Source organism: Nyctereutes procyonoides, unplaced genomic scaffold (assembly GCF_905146905.1).
Source record: "Nyctereutes procyonoides isolate TBG_1078 unplaced genomic scaffold, NYPRO_anot_genome, whole genome shotgun sequence".
Lineage (NCBI taxonomy): Eukaryota > Metazoa > Chordata > Mammalia > Carnivora > Canidae > Nyctereutes > Nyctereutes procyonoides.
This window is the reverse complement of record NW_026575125.1, coordinates 31,330,711-31,351,698: the sequence shown is the minus strand read 5'-3', so window position 1 is coordinate 31,351,698 and position 20,988 is coordinate 31,330,711. Positions and strand designations below refer to the sequence as shown.

Sequence of the window (20,988 nt, the reverse complement as noted above, 5' to 3'; positions counted from 1 at the left end):
CCCCAGAACCACAAGTAGATGAGACTTGAAGTCAAGACCTACAACCAGGTAAAAGTCTAGGTTTTATGAGGCCTGAGATTTAAAATTTAGGGACGTTCTTCAAGAGAAAGAATATAAAATTGCAAATATAAAACTAGGTACAGGAACTAAGAAGTGGGGGTCAAAAAAGTGAAGAATCATAAAATTTATGTGTCTTTGGTAGTATAGTAAATCTGCCTCTGAAATCACTAAATGTTTCAGTAATATTTCACGGTCAGATTTAATAGTTCTAGTGCCTAGAGTTGAAGTACTTTAAAGGTGATGAGACTAGAATAGAATTAATAGGTATATCATATAGCGTTTAAATTCTTAACATATGTTATCCCATTAAATCTGCACTTCATTGAGAAGAAATAGATGTGATTACTTTTTCCATTTGTGAAGTACTGATGAAGACCTGAATCATTAACAGTGGGAATAGAGAAGAGAAAGAAATAAATTACAGAAAATTTAGAACTACAAGATGAATTGTAGGTAGGAGTTCAAAAGAGAGAAGCTTCAAGCAGTATGCCCAGATTTCTAATATAAGAGACAGGATGGATATATGTTCCGCCATATGAAAAGACGAAGATTATATGATAAGAAACAAATCAATGGAGAATAATAATACATTCATTTTGAATCTGAAGGGTAAATCTCTCTATTTGTGTATCTATTTGCAGATATGTATCTAGGTAGGCATATCATATGCCTCTGAATAAGTTGAAAAGAGAAGAAAAAGGGTAGGAATAAATATAAATGTTAGTGATGTTAAGGGTAATTTTAACTATGGGAGCATACAAAATCCCCGATGGGATACATTAAAAGTAATAATGGCCCCACTAGGACAAGTATAACCTTGAAGATTCCCATATTGATGGAGTAAACAGAAGAACTCACAAAAAGACTAAGAAGAAATCTTGGCAAGGGGATGGAGAAGCAATGCAGGGAACAAGGATAAAGCCTTAATATCAAATGTCTAGAATTCTGACCAGATGCCTAATCATCCAGGTCAAATGCAACAGAGGTCCAAGAAGATGAAGACTGAGAATGATCCACTGGATTTAGTAAGTAGAAAGCAGCTAACCATTTTACTACAGCAGTAAAGCAGAACCCAGATGTGAGAGGTTGCAAACTAGTTATGCAAGAATAGAAACTACAAATGAAGATAGCGCTACTCAGAAGTATGTTTGTCTTGGGAAAGGTATGAATGTCTTTAGGTATTGAAGCTTGAGAAAGTTGGGGAGCCAAAAGTGAAGGAATTACTCTCAGAGATGGAGCCGTGATAAATGGCAGAACAGAACTCAAGAGCAGACTATCTGGGATAAGACAAAGGTTGATAGAGTAGATTCCTATTATTTGGAGACTGAAGGGGAGGTGGTAAGGGGGTAAGGAAGAGTGTATGCTCATGTAGTCCCCTCTCCTCTATGACAGAGATGACACAGTCATTTGTCCAGTGGACGTTGGGAGATGGGGAAAAACTGGTATAAAGAGGATGTTTGAAAAGACTCAAAACTGCTTGGAAAGGTTCTTATGAGCCATGCAAGGGTCCATGGAGAAGCAAGTAGAAGGATCGATGCCTAGATGCGATCTGAGACAGAATATCTACTGGGAGAACTAAATGAGAAGAACTATAAAACCACCTGTCACAGCGTTTTGCATATTGTTGGTGCTCAACAAATATTAGACCTACTCTGGTCCACTAACACAAAGGAGTCACAGGATCTTTGAGACCTATGAAGTGGAACAAGTAATACCTCTTCCATGGGAAAATGTTGTCATGTAGGTACATCTGATGCATCTGTAGAGATGGATGCACCTACTTGTGTGCATACACTCTTTCTCTACAGCTTCATCTCCTTCAGTTGAAAGCATGAGAATGTTAAAGGGTGGGATGGGAAAAATAATACCCTCCTAAAAGATGGAGCTAAAAGAAAGATGAATTTAAGTAGATTATTTTAAATAATTACAGTAGTAGCTATTGTTAACCAGAAATGTAGAATTTTCATTAGGAATTTCAGAAAGGTAAAGACTAATAGGCAACATTAATATGAATGGACAGAAGACAGCCACTTTTCAATACCTCAAAACTAGTTCCTTCTGATGACATTAGAACTTCAAGAGATTATGAAAATGATCCACTTCTACCCCTTTCCTGCAATTAGCAGGAACACTGGGATCTTGACTTCTCCAGATAAACACTTGTCATTTCTTTCTTTCTTCATGCCACCCATTAAAAAAAAAGAAAATTAGAGGTGTCCGGCTGGCTCAGTTGGTAGAGCATGTGACTTGTGATCTTGCGGTATGAGTTTGAGCCCCACACTAGGTGTAGGGGTTATTTAAAAAATAAAATATTTTTTTTAATAAAACAAGATTTGTTTCTATATTAGTATATTCATTGCTAGGAATTTGCTGGTTCTCTTCAAAGTGGCTTACATCACAAAGATAAGCTTTTTTCCCCTACAAAGATAAGCCTCTTAAATGCTTAACTCCACTATTCTTTGTCTCAAATTCTAATAGAATGTTATTTATTAAACTTAAAAAAACATACGTTCTTTTCTTTTTCATTAATCAAGTCCACTGCTTAACAACAGAATGTACACTGCACTGTTTAGGCTATGTATTTTATTTGACCTGTTACTATCTTGAGTTAGAATATTCTGTTTTTGTAAACTTAATTTATTTAAATGTATGCTGAAGGAAGTGGAAACAGAAACTTGGGCTTCAGTCTTCCTCTATAAAGTCAACTGCATAGAAAATCAAGTTGGACAGGAACCGCAATATGCAAATCATATTTTAAAACTTTTGTGCATGATCTTTTAAAATTCACAGTTCTATTTTTCTTAATTCTCACAATAATCTTCTCACTAAAATGGATAGTTCACAATTGATATGAAAGAAAAATATTAACTTTTGAAAATTATCTGAATGAAAGGCCTTTCAATATAGATAACTTCATGCTTATTTATAATTAAACAGCATCTTAATATGCCAATTTTCATCTTGTCCAAAGGATTTGATGCTCAAGAGTATTGAGTGAATGGCTGAATAAGTGAATTGTTTGGACCCGGAATCCTAGCTGGGCTTATACACACACAGTTTTATCCAGTTATCTCAAAGGGGTTAAAAAATTATCATTATAAAATCTTCATTTAAAAATTTAATAGTACATTGAAAAGCTGGAGGTAATAAAGATTAAAAAAAAAAAGACAATAATTTCACTTAAGAGCTGTCACCAGCCTGACAGCTGATGAGTTAAATATACCCTCACTGTGGTCAGGAGGATTTAAACTTTTCTGTTTATTGTTTTGATTTTGAATGTTTAGACAGGGTGCCTACTCTCCAGCTTGTCTCAGGCTCCATCATCCTTCTTGCCTTAGACTAGACCTAATTCATAAATCCTTGTTACCTGCTTGGCCACTTAGCATTTGAATCTGGGATCTCAGATTTCCCAGGAAGGTAAAAATGGACAGATTACCCTGTATACTTATTTTTTGTAACCACCTTTTCAGATCTAGAAACATTTTATAGTTAACACAAAGCCACAGGAAAAGAACAAAAGAAAATATAAACAAAACCTAAGTTAGCAACAATATAGAGTCCATGACATTGGAGTTATGATACATTGTGGGAACATCCCTAGTAAAGAAATTACAATCCTATTATCATCCACCAGCTTGGAAAGGAGTGCAATGAAAACAAATTAATTTTGGACACTTTATTTTTTTTTTAAGATTTTATTTATTTATTCATGAGAAACACACAGAGAGAGGCAGAGACATAGGCAGAGGTAGGAGCAGTCTCCATGCAGGAAGCCTGATGTGGGACTCGATCCCAGGACTCCGGGATCATGCCCTGAGCCAAAAGCAGACGCTCAACTGCTGAACCACCCAGGTGTCCCAATTTTGGATACTTTAATTATTTAGTCACATTGTTTAAATTTTATTGTTTATATTTGATAATGTAAATGTACTAATATTCTATGAAATCTGGGTTAGTCTTTTCTAATTACAATAACAGAATAAAGGGGAACCAGGAGACCAAGAGTAAATATTCAGTCATTAAAGGCCCTAGTTCAGAACAAAGATAAATTACTCATAAATAACACATTGTCTCCTTTGATATGCTCTTGCCACCAACATCCCTCCTACACTTTAAAGCTAGCCAGAGCCTCAACTCCAGCACAACTCCTGTAACCAATTTCACTGTCACAGCACGACCTTAATGTTTCTCAAAGAGCACTTACTGTCTTTATCAGACAACTACTCTTTAAGAAGGAGTAATAACAGGTCTGCAAATTTCAGTACCAGCAATTTAGAGCATTTAAACTCAGTACATAATTTAGATTATTGTGCTACAGTATGTTGGTTATTTATAATGCAAAGTAGTCAATAATTGATATTTATGTACACTGAACTATCTCTTTAATAACATTACAAATATATCCTATTAGTAGAGATAATCTCTTTAAATTTTAGTATATCATAGAGCCTGGGACAGAGCTAGATATTGCAGTCCACATGTTACTGATTACCTGTTTTATTTGCAGGTTTAATTCCTCGAGAGTGGGTCAATTTAGCTTGAGTTTCTGAAATCTGAGGAATGTAGATTTTCTTGGGGATATCAAAATGTTCTGGAAGGCTCAGTTCTGCTGTGTATAAAATGGATTTAGGCTTCTTGAGCTTTGAGGTATTAAAGAGCATACAAGTCTGCAAATAAACAGAGAGTAAAATTGGAATGTAATTCTGTTAGCCTTTACCTCCAAAACCAAGGGAAAAAAAAAGCATTATGCATTTAGAGTCCACATTTGGGGAAAAATTCACCAAGGGACGGAATCTGTTCGATCTTTAGACACGTTATTATTTTAATTGGTGGAAGATAACACTAACATGTTTTTTAGAACCAATGGAATCATCCTTTATTAACAGATGCTCAACGTCCCAAGCTCTAATCCTTTCAGTGTTGAGGAATTCATTGCTTCAGGGAAAAACCAATTCTACTGCTGAATAGCAGCATTGAGAAAGTGCTACCCTCCTTCAGTTGGTCCCTGTGTTCCCTGATATCTAACCCTTGAATTCGAGTTCTTAGCAGAAGCACAGTTAGTCCTCTCTCTTTTCCTAATAACAATTTTGTGAATATATGTGTGTATATGTGTGTATGTACACATATATGTGTAGAAAATTAAGGCCTGCCTCTCCACAGACAACCAAACATATTTTTTATTTTTTCACTTTTTTCTTCCTCCCTCCCCCATCCCAAACATACCTTTTAAATAGGTTTGATATGTTTAGTTCCTTCAACCACTGCTTATAAATGTGGGTCACAACAACTCAGCAACATGCATATACTCCTCAAGACACAATCTAGTCAACATTGTCCTTCTTAAAATGTAACACTGAAGAGAAAGCCAGTTCTCTAAGTGTGAACCAAGCAATGCAAAGCCCAAAGGTAGGCATTCATTTATATTTATCTGGATGCTCTATTGCTAACCATATAGTACAGCCCAATGGTTAGTCCAAGCACTCTTGAAGACAGACTGGCTGCATTTATAACCCAACTTTAAGTAAGCGTGGCCAGCCTATTAACCAAAGCCACAAAGTTTTCATTTGTAAAATATGGGCAACAATAGTACACCCTGCCTATATCTCTGGTATGAACATTTAAAGTGAAAACAAAAATCCAGGTCCTTGAAGCATATTTTGCATACTCAATAAATGCTGGCTATTAATATCATTATTGTCATCATCATCATCTTGATCATGGTCATGGTATCATTACTCAACAAAAATAAATGTTGGTGCCATCAGCAATTTTCTCATTCACTGGGTTTGTTATCTACAAAATCCACAGGGATTTTTTCCCCCACAAAGTAACATTTTTCAACTACTTTAGTTTGGTAATTAAAATCATGTAAATCAAAAAACTTAATTCATTTACATTCATCATCACTTGTGTTTGGTTCATTTTTCTAGTCACTGCGAACAAATTATATATTCACATTAGCAACCGGCTCTTTAACCTAAATGTGTATCATCTGCCTTTTATATCTTCAAGTCATTAAGTCATGATATATTGACGTAGACCCTCTTCTTGGCAAAACTCTAGTCAGGCTCCTCCAGCTCCTCTTCTCAAGTAGCCCTCAACCTTGGCCTACAATAACTACAGATTTTCAGCACAAACAATTTTGTCTACCCCCTTCCCGCCGCCCCGACTAAGAGACTTAATTAAACAAGCACTGACATAATTTCTAACAGCTTAAGGCCATATCCCTAGGATGATCCCACTTCCCCTTAAAGTGCCTACCTGAGAGAGCTTAATACTGCCATGAGAATATACTGTTTGTTTCAGTCAAGACCCAATGACAGGTAGATAGGCCCCTAAACCCCCTCTTATTAGAGCAGTTACTTTAGAAAGCTTACTATTATAAGTCCTTTCTCTACCTCCCTTTTTTTCTTCCACTACCATCCATCCCTTTCTCTCTCCTTTCTGAGATGTAAGTTTTCTGCCACCCAGAGCTATTTTCTTAAGGACCTCAGAATGCAAACATTCAAGGAGATAATGATCCCAGCCAGGTAGGTACCTTGTTCTAACTTGTATCACTATCTCCAGTCATAAAGATTCCAAGTTTGTCTTCTGCTGATAAGCATCAATTAACAAATCCAGATCACACTGACCAACCCTCTCCCACTTATAAATGTCCACTTCCCTGATTCTGCCCATTATTATTAAGTTCCCAGCTCATTATCCCTCTTCACTTTCTCATCCTCCCTTTAAAACTCCCAGTTCCTTCTGCATAAATTTCAGTTTAGTTCATGCTGGATCCTTCTCCCTATTGCGACAGTTACTGAATAGAGTCTATCCTCATTTCTTTATCTTTGACAGTATCAATAGATTCATGATTCAGAGTACATTTAAATCATACAAATACAGAAACCATTTTCTTTACCCTTCTGAATCCTCACAAAGGAGATCTTTTAGGCTTCCTTTTTAAAACATATTAAATTTCAAAATTTCAATGATTTTTCCTACCATTTATCCCAGAGTATATATACCATGGCTTTTAAAACATAAACTTGAAAAAGTTAACAGAAAATAGAAGGAAACTACCCTGTAAGTTCTGAATCTTTCCAATAACACTGAGTATATCGTTAGAGTTGATTTATTAATGGCCAGAAGAATGTGAATTCAATAAATGAGTGCTAAGTGGTAAAGTGTCAGAAACTCATGCTCCTGACAAAAGATCCTGTCTCTCACAGTATAAAGTAGATACATCATACTGCTATTACTCTATAAATATTTCAAAAATTAAAATTTCACATGGTTGTCTACCAAAAAAGTTTAGTCAAATGTGTCACTTTTCTTTGGTAGAAAAATGATCACATATATTTGATTAGATTTAGTTCTAAACAGATTTATTTCAAGGATTATTTTAGGTTTTGTTATGTAGTTATTTTACGCTATAACTGAGTATTCTAGACTTTCATTCATTCCATTATACAATTTCCTGGTAGTAGACTAAGAAGTGAACATACGACCTGAAGACTATGCAGGAGAAGGAAAAGAGTAATGGATGAAGGGGCAAAAACCTGGGTCTATTCTTATTCTGTCACAAAGCAGTGGTGTGACCTTAGGCTGCCAACCTACTATTTTGGGGTCTTGGTTTGCACGTCTGTAAGAATAAGAAGTTGGACTATGTGTCTCTCTGTGTCTTTGATTTTTTTTTTCTCAGCTTTATTTTTTTAAAAAGATTATAATCATTTATTTGACAAAGAGAGAGAGGGAGCACAAGTAGGAGGAGCAGCAGGCAGAGGGAGAGGGAGAAGCAGGCTTCCTTGCTGAGCAGGGAGCCTGGCACAGGGCTCCATCCCACGACCCTGGGACCATGACCCAAGCCAAAGGCAGACAACCAACTGAGCCACCCAGGCACTCCTCTTTTTCAGCTTTAAAATACAATGATGTCTCTACCATGATATGGCTGTAACTGCCACCTGTCATTAAGGGCAACAGAAGTCTTTTTATGCCTCAGTCATTTTATTTTTTTGTATTACAAGTATCATTCTACCTTCTCTACATTTCTCCATGGGGTCATTGAAATAATTTGGAAATGTGCACATAAAAACATGTTGGAAAAAATGGTATAAAATACTATATAAGGAGAGAGTATTTTTGAAGTTAATCTTGTTTACTGTTCCCCTACAAAAATTATCAGCATTGTTGTATTTCAAGAGTGCATTGATAATTGCACTTGAAAAGAACGCTTTATGATTAGATGTATATGAGCACAATAAGGTGCATTTATGAGTTCTGATTTGCTGCAGCTGGTTTTCTTAAACTGGCACATTCAACTCTTCTATAGCTACTTTGTAGATTTGGAAAGTTTTTGCTGAAATTGAAAAATGTGTGATATTCACAGAATTCAATGAAGTAGTAATCTTCAGGTAAAAAAAAACTTGGAATTTTTAAATTTAGAGACCATTTAAAACATTTCAATTTTAATTTTAAAGAAGTCAACATTTTTTTCATAAATGATGATGATGATGATGATGATGGTTGCTGTTATTTCCACCAACCAGTCAGGAGAAGTACACACATACAGATATCCATCCTACAAATGTGGGAGATAAACAAGGATAAGTAAACAAGATGACTGTGACTGAAAAATCAGGCTATGAGGCAAGCTGGATAGACACAAAGACCTCAGGCTTACAATGTTATTTGTCTGTGTGGGCACATGTTCAATTCAATTAAACAGTGACAGAGCACCTGTCACACACAAGACAATAAGGGCTAAACAAAAAACACATAACAAAGATTTTTAATTTCATGGCACTCGTAATCCTAGAGAAGCAGGGGAATATAAAAATAAATATTATACAAAACATAGTTTGATAAATACAATAATAAACACAGAGTGTGCTGGATTCCAGAGAAAGCTAAAAGAAGGAGAAAAACAAACTATATACATGCATAAATAATAGAAAGGGAATCCACTGAAAAAATCCATCTCCTTCTAGCATTTCTCATTTAAATAAAATGTTTTGATAAGAGGTAAGAATGAAGAAGCTCAATTTTTTCTTTTTTTAAGGTTTACTTATTTGAGAGAGAGAGAGAGAGACAGCGGGGGTTGGTGCAAAAAGAGATGGAGAGAGAGAATCTCAAGTAGACTTCCTGCTGAGCACGGAGCTCAAGAAGGGGGCTTGATCCCATGACCCTGAGATCATGACCTGAGCCAAAATCAAGGGTCGGGACACTTAACGGACTGAGCCACCCAGCACCCCTAAGGAAAACAAATTTAAAAGGAAAGAGAGACGGGATGCCTGGGTGTCTCAGCGGTTGAACATCTGCCTTCAGCTCAGGGCATGATCACGGAGTCCAGGGATCGAGTCCCACATCGGGCTCCCTGCATGAAGCCTGCTTCTCCTCCCCCTGCCTAGGTCTCTGCCTCTCTCTGTGTCTCTCATGAATAAATAAAATCTTAAAAAAAAAATGGAAAGAGAGACAGCAAGAGAGTGTACTATGATAGGGTTAAGGTTTGAAAAGGTCACATATATCAAACATTTCTATTGTAATTCTATACTGAAAGTTGGATAAAAACCTTCCCAAATTCACTGCTCTGTAATAGAAGTAACCATGTTGGTATGAACTGAAGAGAGCCATCAGCTTCTTGAATGCATAGTGCAGATGGGTCATTCCAGGGGGCATCAGAGACTTGGGCCTTGATATTTTTGAGCTAATCAAAACTTAAAAGTCCAGGTCATCCATAAAATATCATCATTAAATGTTAGATATTTGTGCTTAGAGTGTACTGATTCTAGCATTCTAACAAAAAAAGAAATCATCCCTATGATGCTGAGTATTTTGTTGTAATATATATAAGGTAATATATGAAGGTAAATCTCAAACAAGGATGAAAACATTTACCATTTGTTCCTACACCGATCAAAGATTTATTGACTACCTTTGGCATAGCATACTTTTCTAGGCACTGGTGACATGAGAGTTAACTGAACAAATATCTTCTCACAAATTCCCTTGCTGGAGATAGATAATGAGTAAACAAACAAATATATTACTCTCAGGTGGTAAATGCTATCTACAGAGAAAGTGGAAGGATATTTAGCATTTGGAAAGCACCTGGTAGAAGTGAGTAATGCTTTAAAAAAAAAATACAAAAAGTACAAGCATACCTCATTGGTAGCATTCTAGCGGGCCTGAAGTAATTGAGGGAAGTAGCCTCTAATATCTAGGAAAACTCACCACAGAAGTGCACAGGGCATGGGGAGCATGCCTTGGGATTTTGAGATGAGCAAGGAGGCCTGTGCTGAGGAAGTGACATGAATGAATGGGCTCCAGTGGAGAAGGTGAGATCAGGGAAGGGATGGGACTGATTGGGAGGGTCATGAGGACCGTCCTAAGGATGTTGGGGTATATTCTGAATGAGCTGGAAAGCCAAGAGAGGAATCTGTGCAGGGGAGCAACGTGACCAGGTTTACATTTTAAAAGAATCACTTTGGTGGCTCTCTGAGATTAGACTGTACCTTACTTCATTTATACGATGGAGTTCAAGTTATAATAATAGAATCAATAGTAATAGTAGTAATAAGAACAACAATGCTGCATATATAGAGAACACTTATTTATATACTAGGTAATGTGGTAAGCATTTTACATAATTATCTCACTTAGCTTCCATCAATTACCAGTATCTTTGGATTAAAAATAAAAAAAAAATTGAAGATTGATGATTTTGAAGTAACCAGCCCACATTCACACAGATAGACAGTGTCAGAGTCTGGATTCTTAACCTGGTAGTCTGACCCCAGGGATGAGCCTTTCTGGATGCACAGACTATCCTAGACAACTTTTAGAACCTATCCCTCTTCACTCCCTTCCAGAGATTTATATTTAATTGTTCTAGAGCGGGGCCGGACACTACTATTACTTTAAGTTCTCCAGGGCATTCTAATGTACAGTCAGAACTGGAGGCAACTGGGGATTCAGTGGCCACACTGTAGTGCCTAAATGTACTAGTATCCTAAGTCACCACTAATTTAGTTATCACTACTAAAATTAGCAGTCATGCTAACATTCGTAGAACACTTTGTTTCAGCCTTATTATTTAATGAGGTAGAAAGAAAAAAAGTTACTGAGCTTTTTTGAGAAAACCAGCATTCATCATTTTCCCATGTAAAAATGTTACAACTAAGTAACAACTCTGCATCATTTTATTTATTTTATTTTAAGATTTTATTTATTTATTCATGAGATATACAGACAAGAGAGGCAGAGACCTAGGCAGAGGGAGAAGCCCAATGTGGGACTCAATCCCAGGACCCAGGGATCATGAACTGAGCTAAAGGCGGACACACAACTACTGAGCCATCTAGGTGCCCCTCCGCATCATTTTAAAAAGAGAATAGTTTATGTGCATCACCTGCCCTGCATTCTCACCTCAATCTTGGTCAGCCCCAGGAGCGCGACGGCCACACGAACACTACTGCTTTCCAGAGTACCTGTGATCAACCGTCGCTCATACTCTATATCTGACATCTGCTGCTGTGCTGCAAACGCCAAAGCTTTTTCCTTGGCTTCATTCGTCAGTGGCAACTTAAGGTCCACATCCAAGATTTGACGGAGCTCACATTTCAAATACAGAACTGGATTTTCCTTACTAAGCGCTAGGGGAAGCAAAAGCATTCATGACTGCAATGATCATTTATGCCCTTGACAAGCTATCCAGAATGGACTTGGAAGGTTTGAAATACAGAACTGTAGCTGTGGTCTTTATCAACCAGAGTAACATGGGTAACTCATTTAGAGTAGTTCTGATTCAGTAATTCAAGAAGAGTAAGTCTTCTGGAATTAAAGGTATTTTGCCAGCATTCTCTAAAAAGAATGCTCAAAAGAACCCAAAGGATTCTTTTGTAGAAATATCAACATTAAGTTCAAACATTAAGTGATCATTGTGCTATCAGTGATTAGAAGGTAAGGGAAGTAGAAATAAATGTAAAGACATCTGTTGGGGACCGGCAAGAACTGGCATTTTCTTTCACTAACAACCTAACACTTCAGAATGTAGGGTAAAGTTCAGGTAATATATTACAATATGTAGAATTTGAGAGCATAGCTATTTCTCAGTTCTTTGGGAAACTGAAAATTTGCTGAGTAAATATTTTGAATGCCACATTTCAATATTTAACAGAAGAATGAAAAATAAGGATTTAGAGAAAAGCACCACTGACATTGATTTCATTGTTAAACTGGTGCTCTACTCCATGAATGTTGACATAATAAAGTTAAAGGGAGCCTTCCAAAAGACTTCCCAGTTTTTACTGGGAAAAATTTGCTGTGAGTACGCTTGGACGACTCCATGAGGAACAGCACCATCCTTAACATTTTAAATGAAATAAAACATATGTTTACTCTACCTTCCTCTGGAGAACTGCTGTAGTCAAGTGGAGCTGAAGAATCCTTTGGGAGAAAGGAGGAAGGCAAGGGGATCATGCCTTTTCCTTCCACAACGTAAATTAATTCTCCAATCTAAAACACAACCACACAATGATATTAAATTTCAAAAGCCCAGAAAAAAATCAGGATAAATCTTTCTGCTTTGAGAACAATCTGTATGCTATAAAAACCTCCATGCATTGTGCATTGCTAAGCAACTGTAAGCCCTAAATGGGGAGTGAAAGGTAAGGCTTAAATATAGCTCTCCCACAGTGTGGAGGAAACTTTGTATGCATCCAGAGCAGGGAGGCGTATTAAGAAGGCCCCAGGATGCCACTGACAGCAATTGATCTTTGCAGCTGTAAATATCCTTGGTAGACTGCTAGCTTAAATCACATAAACAATCAAGGAAGAAAATATTTTTTTCCTTCGTTCTGTAATTTATTGTTGGAGAGAAGTAACATCACTTTTGCATGTCTGAGTTCTCAAGTGTTGATATTTTAAAGTGTAGTTTTTTTTTTTTAAGTGAGCCTATGAGGATCTGTAGATCTTTTAGAATAAGTAATTAGGCAATAAATACAAAAGAGTAAACAGAAAGAGTAAAAATAAAAGTGGGGTCAATGCAAGGGCAGCAACACAATATGGGGAAAGATCAGTAGAGGTCAACATGCTTGGTTTCAATTCTAGTCTAGCTACTAAGCCTCAGGTAAATTTAGTAAATCTCTGACTTTCAGTTTTGGCCTCTGTAAAATGGGATGATCAAAAAAAAAAAAAAAAAAAACAAAAAAAAAACCAAAACCCAGTTCATTTTAGAAATCTAGAGATTAAAATGAAAAGGAAGGGGAGAGAGGGAGTCTCTAAAGACATATGATCCAATTGGATGAATATTATTTAAATCTTGATTCTGAAGGGAAGGAGAAAATGTCACCCCAGAATAGGCCGCTTTGCTATATTAATAATTTTGAAATGTAGGCACTTAAAAGACAGCAAATGCAAGGAGAGGCTTTCTTGAACTTGCCTTATCTGCCTAAAGACAGATCCTTCAAAAGAAACTCAAATATCATAAATTCCCTCCTTGTGGATTTCACAAACCAAGGACTGACTCTTACCAGAAGGAGCCTGAAAGTTGATACTGTACACCAAACTTTATCACAAAGTGTCAGGTGTCCTGTCTATTCTTCTAAGGGCCCATTCATCTTTCCTAAAAATCATTTACTCTCCTCTAAGTGGCCAATGTCCCTTTCTCCCTTTTCTCTCTTAAGATGGTATTGAGCCTGAATTCTAAGCTACCTTGAGGAATTCCTCATTTTCCCTTGGGTACCTCTCATGTATATAGGAAGTATACATGTTAATAAACGTGTATTTTTTTCTTGTTAATCTGTCTTTTATTACAGGAGACTCAACCAATAATTCAGAAGGGTAGAGGAAAAAGAATTTTTCCTCCCCTACAATTTGAACAAAGACACTTAAAAAGAAATGACAGAAAAAATGTACAAACAATCATGAGATAATCAGGGAGATACAAACAATGCCTGGTTGTTTGATGTTAAGAAAAAAAACTTTACAATATGTTTAGTAATATCAGTATCAATGTTATGTCAAAAAACCAAAGTCTTCTTGTTGTAGAGATTCTTACTAAATGATCTGTGGAAAAAATTATGTGATGATTGGGATTTGCTTCATTATAATGATGTAACAAGTTAGGCCATGCACTGTTGAAGCTGGGAAGAGAGTACAGGGGAGATTAATTGCAGTTTTTGTTTACAGAATGGTATTTTATACTTTCCATAAGAAAGTCTTAAAAATGCTTATTTATATTTCAAGAAGTAGAATCGTAGTAAAGCTGTAGCAAAGACTAAACAAGGTAACACATATGAGGAACCCAACCCGTTGCCTGGCACTTAGTAGGCACCTAAGAGAGATCCATTTAAATGGAGAGGGATCATTTTTTGAGAGCAAGGCTTCCCAAACTTTCATGACATATAAATCATTTGAAGATATGGTTTAAATACAGGTCTGGGGGATCCCTGGGTGGCGCAGCGGTTTGGCGCCTGCCTTTGGCCCAGGGCGCGATCCTGGAGACCCGGGATCGGGTCCCACGTCGGGCTCCCGGTGCATGGAGCCTGCTTCTCCCTCTGCCTGTGTCTCTGCCTCTCTCTCTCTCTCATTCTATGTGACTATCATAAATAAATTTAAAAAATTAAAAAAAATTTAAAAATAAAAAAAATAAATAAATACAGGTCTGACTGAAGAGATCTAGAGTAGGGCCAAGACTTGGAGGATTAATGAAAAAGAGCACTGGCAAATTTAGTGCTAAGCCATGTGATGGAGAATCTTCTGCCAGAATGACCTTGTGAAAGGCATGTAACTAACTACTGGGAAAGCAAAAGGAAACAAACTTAGCTTCCAAGCTGGGATGGTAACTAGTTTGAACTGCCCCACCATCTTAAAACAATGTTAACTGTATGCTTGAGAGACTATTCCAGAGACAGCACACATAAATTATTTAAAAGGAAATTAATCACATAACAAAAATACATAACCTAAGATATTGTAAATATCCTAGATAACATATGAAATGGCAAAAACTGAAAATTAATCTAGAAATTATAAGAATAAACAATTCCTGATCACGATGTCAATTTATTTATAGCTACCCTATAAATAAAAACACTGAGATTTGTTTACAATAAGGTTAATGGTCATCTACTCTCATATGATCATGTTCCACAGAATTTTATTAATTATAACCCACAATTATCTTCAGTTTATGCTGAAAAAAGAAATATGGAAAACTTTGAATATTTTAAATTGTTTAGCAAAGGGCAGCCTGGGTGGCTCAGCGTTTTAGAGCTGCCTTTGGCCCAGGGCGTGATCCTGGAGACCTGGGATTGAGTCCCACGTCAGGCTCCCTGCATGGAGCCTGCTTCTCCCTCTGCCTGTCTCTGCCTCTCTCTCTCTCTGTCTCTCTCTCTCTCTGTCTCTCTGTGTCTCTCATGAATAAATAAATAAAATCTTAAAAAAAATTGTTTAGCATTTAAATCCATACAGTCTGGGTAATAAACAGTACATTACATAAAATTTTCATATAGTACTTTTTCCTAAGCAACCTTGTACTCTGCAAACATAAATCCAAGCTAGCCATCTGAAATGTGTTTTCTGTGTGTGCATGTTTTACTACAAATACAACTGAGTGATCAATACTAATGACATGGAATTTTCGATGATAATTGAAGTACTCAACAAAGACCAGGGAAAATATATGAAGTTTTTACTTTTATTTTACTTTTTTTCTCATTTTTATTTTTATCTAAAGAAAAATCAGTTGTTTTACCCAAAATATAATATTCATAAGGAATCAGACTTGGTGAGTATAGAGTTACCAAAATTACACTTTTTCTTAAAAGTGTGCCTGAATGAAACCTGATCTATAGCTTGTCTTCTCAATCAAAATAAATACCAACTATGGGAGTTGATACAAAAGCAAACTGCTATTTGCCAGGGTATTTCCCTTAATATACATTATAAAAAAGCCTCCTAGCCATGGATTAGTCAACTAAAATATCAGTAACTAAAACTCCACTCAATTCCATTTAATTCCACCTCTTACACAGACGATATATTATCATTTCTCAAAAAATTATTTTGTCTAACTTGTTCATTTTCAGTGTTCTTTTTCATTAAAAAGAAACTTAATTGAAAATAATGCCTGTGTCAGAAAATTGTTCAGGAAAATCAACTGTGGTATCATCTAATTATTTCCCTCTACTTTTCTTGCAATAAAATCAGACCAGGAAAGGAATAAAAAAGCAATAAAGAACTCCCTTAAAGCAGAGAAGTCCCTTACATTCCAAGTCTGGAAGCTGTGACAAGAGAAATGAAATTATCTGACACATAACAGATACTTGTCAATGTGAGCTATTCTAATAGGCTATTAAATTTCCTTTCTGCCTTTAATTTCATATTTTACAGCCAGGATGTTTACTTGGATTTTTATTATATTTTCCAGAAAGATGCCAAAGCCCATTGTCCATTGTAAGAAACCCTCACAAAAGATATTTTGTTCTTCCTGTGTATCTAGTTAAGTGTAGTCCTCAGATAAGACAGTTGCACACAAATTTACAAGACCAGCTGTTAACGACCTAGAAATGAGGAACACAAACAATGAATCGGCAGAAAAAATTTAATCCCAGCTCTGTTACTAATTAGCTGGGTAACCTTGGACATGTCATGGATACCCTCCAGACACAAATAACCTTAATCTTAAAAAAAAAAAGAAAAAAAAAAGAAAAAAGCATTTTAGATAGAAAATCCCCATGTTGTTTCATAGGTCTTCAAATTCTACTTATTTTTTAATCTTGGGCCTAGACTTTGCTGTTTTGTGATTTATTTGTTTAAACTAGCTGAGCAATATTATATTATTTTGATGGCTAAACAGGCATGTGAGAGCTAAGCTAAAATTCTAAAATGTTAAATTCCATACACTAGAGAGAGATCATTAATCACTGTAGGTGGCTATTTGGCATTGGCATAATTATGATGTGAAACTGACCAGTAAGAATAATTGCTGTTCTTTTAAAATATGATCTTTCATAGAATGAGTGTTCTAGGAGACTCAGGGTGAACAGAAAATATATAAAGAGAAATATATATTTGTAAGCTTGCACTAAAATGTTCAACTTTCTTAACACAATTTCTTTTTTAAAGACTTATTTATTTATTTATTTGAGAGAGAGAGAGAGAGAAAATCCTTAAGCAGACTCTCTGCTGAGAGGGAGCCAGAGGCTGGGGATCAATCCTAGGACCCTGAGATCATGACCTGAGCCAAAATCAAGAGTCAGATGCTGCCGGGACACCTGCACCCCGATGTTTCTAGCAGCAAAGTCCACAATAGCCAAACTGTAGAAGGAGCCTCGGTGTCCATCGACAGATGAATGGATAAAGAAGATGTGGTCTATGTATACAATGGAATATTCCTCAGCCATTAGAAACGACAAATACCCACCATTTGCTTCAACGTGGATGGAACTGGAGGGTATTATGCTGAGTGAAGTAAGTCAATCGGAGAAGGACAAACAGTGTATGTTCTCATTCATTTGGGGAATATGAATAATAGTGAAGGGGAATATAAGGGAAGGGAGAAGAAATGTGTGGGAAATATCAGAAAGGGAGACAGAACATAAAGACTCCTAACTCTGGGAAACAAACCAGGGGTGGTGGAAGGGGAGGAGGGCGGGGGGTGGGGGTGAATGGGTGACGGGCACTGAGGGAGGCACTTGATGGGATGAGCACAGGGTGTTATTCTGTATGTTGGTAAATTGAACACCAATAAAAAATAAATTTATTATATATATAAAAAAGAGATGCTTAAGTGACTGAGCCACCCGGGTGACCCTAACTCAGTCTTAATTGCCCGAGAGATTATTCCACAGACATTTTGAGAAAGCAACATATACTTAAATGCCATAAAACATGAATCATTTACTAAAATGTATGGCATACTGTCGGAAAACATCTCATCAAATAACAGAAAGCTGGGCTTAGGATCCAGAAGTTACTGTGGCAATGAGACTAGCAATCTCTCTTTGTCTTTATCACCATATTTCTCAGAACAGTTTCTATTCAATTTTTTGCCATCAGTTTGTTCTGCACATAAATGAAACTTTGCTTCAAGTGTGAACATCATGCAAACTGTCATTAAGATTGATCTTTGTATCAACATTCATCTTTGTGGTTCTCTCTTGTTCTCTTGCTCCTTCCCCCAAATCCAACATCATCACCTCTTCTTTCACCGTTGCTTTTCACATCCTTCTGTCTGTCTTTACTGCTGGTATGCAAAAACCAGAAGGCAGTAGAGAATGGAGGTGTGAGGAGTAGTATCATAGACTACAAGAGTCTCTGAGCCCGTCTCTTGGTCTCCAGTCTCTTTCTCCAACTCTTAATCTATTCTCTGTTTTGGCTTCAGAGACACTTTCTCAAACAAAGATGAAATCAGGTCATGTCTATGCTCAATCCTTTCCTGCTTTTGATAACAATAATTATAATAATATAATTAAGTTATTCAGCTAAAAATTTCACTGTCCTCCTCATTATCAATCTGCCTTATCCATCCAATCAATTTTCTGTCACTTCCAACAAACTTCTCTCAGAATAGGCAATTCAAGTGTGAAATTTCATGCTCAGCTGCTTGCCTCATGTTCTCAGAATCTTCTCCTGAGCACACTTTTCCCCTGCCCAAACTCTGCTTTACGGGCAAATTTCCACTCATCCTCTTAACTAAATTCCTCTCTGAGTCAATTATCCTTGCCTTTGCTATCATATAGAAATGCATTCTTCCCTCTATTCTAGAAATGGTCACAATCTGGCTCTGTTATAGAATTGGTGGATATGTTTCATGTATGCAAGCATGCCTTCTCCATGAAATGTGATTCCCTTGAGTTCAGGCTTCATTTCCTTTCTGTGTTCACTCTCTATATGCCTACAAAATTGGCTTTATACTCTTGGTGAATCAAATTGTACTGGGAGAAGTGAACACAATAATACAATGAAATTATTTAGAATATGGCTTGAGGCTGTTAAATTTTAAAACTTGCAAGAGTCATACTCCATATTCTATAGTTTCCTTCATGAATGAGGGAGTTCCAGACTAGCAGCTATCAGATAAATAAGTTATGGACATCAAATTCACAGCTAAGTGATTACAGTCAATAATACTATGTTAAAAATGTTGAACTTTCTAAGGGACTAGATCTTAATTGTTCTCCACACAACAAAGAAACAATTATTGTGTGATGTGACAAAGGTGTTAGCTAACGCTATTGTAGTAATCACATTGCAATATATGAATGTATCAAACCAACATGTTGCATAGTTCAAAGTTATACAATGTTATCTCTCAATTTAAAAAAAGGTTCATAAAATTAACATGGATTTGGGAAAATAGGTATTGTTCCCTTGTATTCTAAATGTCATTTGAAAGGATATCCCCTGGGGCTAAAATATTGGTATCCCAGAAGCATGCGGAATCTTTACAGACTAACTGGTAGGATCATTGATTAGAAACCCAGAGGATAATTCCAAGAATAAATAACTACCATTAGGTACAAAATTCTCTTTAACAGATTTTCTTCTCATGCTTTTTCTTTACAAGGCTGCAGGGCTTATTGCAGGATGATAGTTTCACAAAAAGGAGAGTAGGTGAAGGGGGAGAAGGCTCTGCAGTGAGGGGGCTCAAACTATGTGTAACTTGGTGAACCTTTACCACATTGACCTAGAGTTTAAAGTTCACTTATCCTGTTCCCATATTGTCAGCAGGCATCATAAGGTTAATAAATGCTTTCAAAATGTGTATGGGCCATATGGGATTAAATCTTCTGTTTCCCTGGGAATAACTCAGGGGTATGGAAGGGGTGTACTTACCAAAACAACAGCAACAACAAATATGCAGTGTAACAAATCGAATGGAAAAAATCAAAAGGTGAATGAAATGTGGCTTGCCATTAAAAATCATGGAAAATTAAAAAAAAAAACACACCCTCAAATGATACTCAGTCCCTCCAGTTATAAAAATAACTTTCATGGGATGCCTGGGTGGCTCAGTGGTTGAGCGCCTACCTTCAGCCCAGGGCATGATCCTAGAGTCCCAGGATCGAGTCCTCCATTGGGCTCCCCGCATGGAGCCTGCTTTTCCTTCTGCCTAGTCTCTGCTTCTCTCTCTCTGTGTCTTTCATGAATAAATAAATAAAATCTTTAAAAACTTTCACAAAACTGAAATTACTCTGTCTAAATATAAAATTATGTAAGATTTTAGCATAATTTAATGTTTTTACCTTCATGTTCAATACAATTAAACCAAAGCCAGAATTACTGAAGTCTGCATGTTAACTATGATTGAAAAAAGTTGAACTTTGATCATAGAATCTTTAAAAAATAGACACAATAGAGACTGCCAGCTTAATCTCTGTACCAGCAGAGACAGAAAGACACAAAAGGCTGAGGGGGAATGAAATGAGGGATAGGGCAAAAAGTCAGATGAGTAGTTCCACCTACTCATGCAAACATGAGAGAGATGGAAAGACTGATACATAATATAACAACTGGTAAGATGTAGTCTTAGACTAAATTGTTGGAGATCATAAATCAAGAAGAAGATCTTGCCTGCTCTTCTACGTGGGAGTGGGCACTCTTGTCCTGTCAACTGTTTATTTGACTTGGTAAGGCTGAAACTCTCTCTGCTGTATTAGGGCCCTGGTGTGGGACTGGACCAATTCTTATAAGTTGCTCAGGGATGCTGACTCCCATCCTGGCTTTCTCGAGTCAACAATACCTGGACTTTGGTTTCTATTTGTTCAGACTAAATTCTGTCAACAGAAAGGGATGACATAGGACTGCAAGATAAAGAAGTCTGCTTTGGTTTCATAAAAAGGCTCATGGGTTGGCACCAGAGGGCTGGTTAGGCCATAGCAAATTGCTGCAACTGTGTGGAACCCAGTATTAATGCAGGCCCCATGTCAAGGATTCCTG

General features: G+C 36.7%; 1 protein-coding gene across 1 annotated transcript in view; it reads right to left on the bottom strand.

The window, feature by feature from the left end:
* Positions 1-20,988, bottom strand: part of CFAP47 (cilia and flagella associated protein 47) — a 491,966-nt gene that overhangs the window by 206,208 nt on the left and 264,770 nt on the right. Inside the window, exons 43-45 of the mRNA XM_055338249.1 lie at positions 12,447-12,558; positions 11,470-11,696; positions 4,553-4,727 (exon numbers count right to left, since the gene is read on the bottom strand). Coding sequence (XP_055194224.1) covers positions 4,553-4,727; positions 11,470-11,696; positions 12,447-12,558 — 514 coding nt within the window. The remainder of the gene's footprint in view (positions 1-4,552; positions 4,728-11,469; positions 11,697-12,446; positions 12,559-20,988) is intronic.